This window comes from Lactuca serriola, chromosome 3, assembly GCF_051521515.1.
Source record: "Lactuca serriola cultivar US96UC23 chromosome 3, Lser_US96UC23_V15, whole genome shotgun sequence".
Taxonomy (NCBI): domain Eukaryota; kingdom Viridiplantae; phylum Streptophyta; class Magnoliopsida; order Asterales; family Asteraceae; genus Lactuca; species Lactuca serriola.
The window spans coordinates 9,104,963-9,108,787 of NC_136410.1; the positions used below are offsets into that span (position 1 = coordinate 9,104,963).

General features: G+C 31.2%; 1 protein-coding gene across 1 annotated transcript; it reads right to left on the reverse strand.

Moving 5' to 3' along the window:
* Positions 1-561: 561 nt before the first annotated feature.
* Positions 562-3,444, reverse strand: LOC145094260 (lysophospholipid acyltransferase 1-like). Its single transcript, XM_079032543.1, has 8 exons — positions 3,072-3,444; positions 2,526-2,581; positions 2,210-2,430; positions 1,699-2,116; positions 1,436-1,521; positions 1,271-1,334; positions 1,052-1,170; positions 562-924 (listed from the first exon to the last, which is right to left on the reverse strand). The coding sequence occupies exons 1-8, from the start codon at positions 3,368-3,370 to the stop codon at positions 787-789; spliced, it is 1,401 nt and encodes a 466-aa protein (XP_078888669.1). The 5' UTR covers positions 3,371-3,444; the 3' UTR covers positions 562-786.
* Between the last annotated feature and the right edge of the window lie 381 nt (positions 3,445-3,825).

Genomic DNA, 3,825 nt, shown 5'->3' on the forward strand with positions numbered 1-3,825 from the left:
TTGTCAATGGTGCCGTAACATAACATGTTTAACATGGTGAATATTAATAATATACTGTATTTTTTTATGACCGGTTATATAGACAAACATTACTTCTAATTTTTGATACCGTTACTCCGTTAGGTTAAAAGGCCATCTATAATCTATATAGATTTTTTTGACATGGTCATTTTATCGATTTTATCAAATAAAAAACTATTAACTTAGAAAAAATTAATCTTTGATTACTTTAATAAAATTAATAAATTTAGCACTCATTTTTATAAAATATTGTATAAAGCTCGTTCATCTAGTTTGATGTTTTTAAAAACATATATTATTCGTAAAATTAAAAAGTACTTAAAAATAGCATTAAATAAAATTATCAATACATTACAATGTACAAAACTAAAATAAATACTACTAACTCTAAAAGCAAAAACAATACAATTTTGAAGGTGAAATATAATTAGGGGGCAAAATGGAACAATATTAAATAAAAGGGGTTAATTGTACAAAATATAAAACTCAAAACAAAACATTTAGTAGAGTAAGCGAGATTGATATTATTGACCCAAAAAACTAATGCACTGCAATGATTAAAAAAACATTCTATAAAGTTGATTCTAAATGTTTGACATCTTTGAAAATGGTATAATGAATTTTCATAAGTATTAATCAACAAAAAAAAAATCACCAAAGTATACACATACTTTAAATACAAATTAATTAAGGTCTTAAAGTAGGAGAAAACGAAATATGCAACATGAATGAATGCATGTGGTACCTTTGGTGTGATTAGTTACCTCACTGTCCTTTTCGAGCTCTTGATGTGGATGGCTTTGGCTTAATAATGTTACCAAGGATGATCAAAACCACAGGAGCTATACTTCCAATGTAGTACACACTCCCGTATACATTAATTGTTTCCTTTAGGCTTAGTACCTACAATACCAACCTACTTTCATTAATTTGTTTATTAATTATATAACTTATTTTCATTTCTTTTTTCTTTTAAAGCGTTGTACTTTGAAAATATTTATTTTGAGGAAAAAAAAAAAAAAAGACTTACCATGAAACCAAGAGACGAGTAGTTTAGAACAAGAACCGTGTAGGCAAAGTTAGAGAGCATAAGCATCTTCTTAACCACACGCTTATTACTTGGAACACAGCATTGCCATCTGTAAATGGCTGATCATATGTATATATAATACACAAAAAAGATGTTAAATTCATGCATGTCACAATATATAACAAGTTCAATTCATCGAATTAATGAAATGAATATTACCTCTGGAACCAGATATCATCAAAGCCGATTGAACAAAGAAAATGATATACCCAGGATATAAACCCTGTCACAATATATAACAAATTTAAATCTTCATACATATATATTAACATAAATAAAATTAACCCCATTAATTATAATTATAAAAAGAAAAAAAAATCTTACATGCCAAACAGCACTAACTGTCTGTGTTGCCAGCAACTGAAAGAAACCTGGTTTCTTCCCCTTTTGAATAAGCCTGTCATAAACATCTAAACATACATACATACATATTAATATTAATATATATACGTAGAGTTTCATAATAATCTTTAAAAGTTTTTGTGATATAATAATTTAATTAATGAAGACATATATATATATATATATATATATATATATATATATATATATATATATATATATATATATATATATATATGACTTACAATGACGAAGCCATGTGCTGACGTGGATGTTCCATGCAAGTGGTATCTCAACTGAACTCTTTGCAAACTCAACACCCAAAATATCAACATTTATAGCACGTCCCCATTGTGGTGTTTGTGTGGGTGAAGAATAGTTAACGTTACTCCATCCACTGAAACCCAATCCGGAAAGAATCATGGAAGCTTCTGAAACCGACCATATGAAATAATATTTCCAACGGGCTGTAAAGCTACACATGTACTGATACATCAACCGATCTGTAAACCCTGAGTATTTGTACATTGGATTGCTGAATGTTGATAGTGGATATTGGGGTATCAGGTGTAGGTATATACCCATACACAAACCAGCTTGAACAACAGCTTTCATTGTCGCCCCCAAAGGTGATGCTGAAGCTTTCTTTGTTTTCATCCAAATCTGGAATCAAAATGTATATATAAATTCTTATTATTCATTCATTCACAAATCAGGAATTTAAATAGAAACAGCTAAAAGTTAGTATATACTTACACCCTTCCTTTCTGTCCAATCAAGATAATCTTTCATTTCATAAACTGGGCCAGCGAAGTGACTTCCACAACAAAGGCAATATCCCACGTATTCGATGATTGAAGGCAACTTAACTAACCGGTTTTTCTTTTGGGATTCACGTAAATCTTCCTCTTTTAACAACCCGTCATTGTAGTTAATAGCGCATGAAATCACTTTCAATGTTATCACCATCATTGATCCTATATAATTAAGGGGGTTTAATTAATTAGATGAGATGAGACCATCTTAATTATTGGACATAAGAGTAAATATGATGGGTGGAGAAAGTGCTTACCGGTGGCATCAATACCTCCTTCCTTCCATGCATCCCCACTCATGTAGTATACATGGCTACATGTTTGCCAAAAGTTGAAAACAATCAATAACGTGTATACATGGAGCTTCCAAGGAGTTTAAACTAGTGCATACACTTGAAGAACATGTTTAATTTGAACATATATAAAATCAAAATCAAGATTAAGATTTATAGCTTCTTTTCGTGTAGCAATTTAAGCTGGCTGTTAGTTTCTTAAACTATTTTGAATTTCAAGTTTTACAACCACCATCTCAATTGTAACAAAAAGTAAAACTATTCATCATCGGAAAGCATTCACACGTAATGATATATAGATGCATGATTTAGTTTTTCACCAAAGTCGTCATAATAATACTCTGTTCTTGAGTTGCATCTTAATGCATGCCTCTAGCTAGCTACTCAATGAGCTTAGGTAATGTGAACAATTAATATTCCCGAAATTTTACAAAATTAACCGTGATTTCTCGTAAATTAAACTAATAAAAGCAAGCTTCAAATTATATATAATGTGAATCACGTACGTACCATCCAATGAGGTAACCCATTGCTAACAAGAACGTAATCAAACCGCATCGTCTCCGACAGAAGGCCATAGACCCGTAGCTGATGATTATTGACACCAGGAAGTGCATATTGGAGGATAATCCGAAGGATAGGTAGGAGAGAACGGCACCGGTTAATGCCGCGTACAGGTGTTTTCCGATGGAACCGCCGGGGACGAAGCGGTGAAAGAAGCTGACAGGAATACTGGCAACAAAACATATAAGGAATTGGAATACCGGAACCGATACTCCGATCAGAGACGCCATTTCTTCCATCTCCATTTCCGTTAAACACGAACACGTGATGATTCACGCAAATCAGATGAACAATCTGGATTTGGAATTTGGGAAGGAGATGTTGCATAGATCCAGACAATGGGTTGGGAAAATAGCACAAGAAAGAAGGTCATGGGGCAAGATGACACGTGGGTGTTTCTGATTGGGTTATAGTGTTGATTATGGAAGTTGGCCATTCCACAGGCAGTTATAAAAGAGGGAATGTAATAAATTAGAATAATTCTTTACTTATCCAAAAGAAAATTTAAATATATTATTTTTTTTCTTAGAATTGTAACATGTTAAATTTATATTTTTCTCTTAATTTTAAAATTTGCCTTGATATATTAAATAAGAAGATGAATATAAACAAAAGGATATTTGATTTCCAAAATTTCTAAAAATACAAAAATTAATAATAATAATGATTTTTACGAACATATAAACTTTTGCAAAATAAA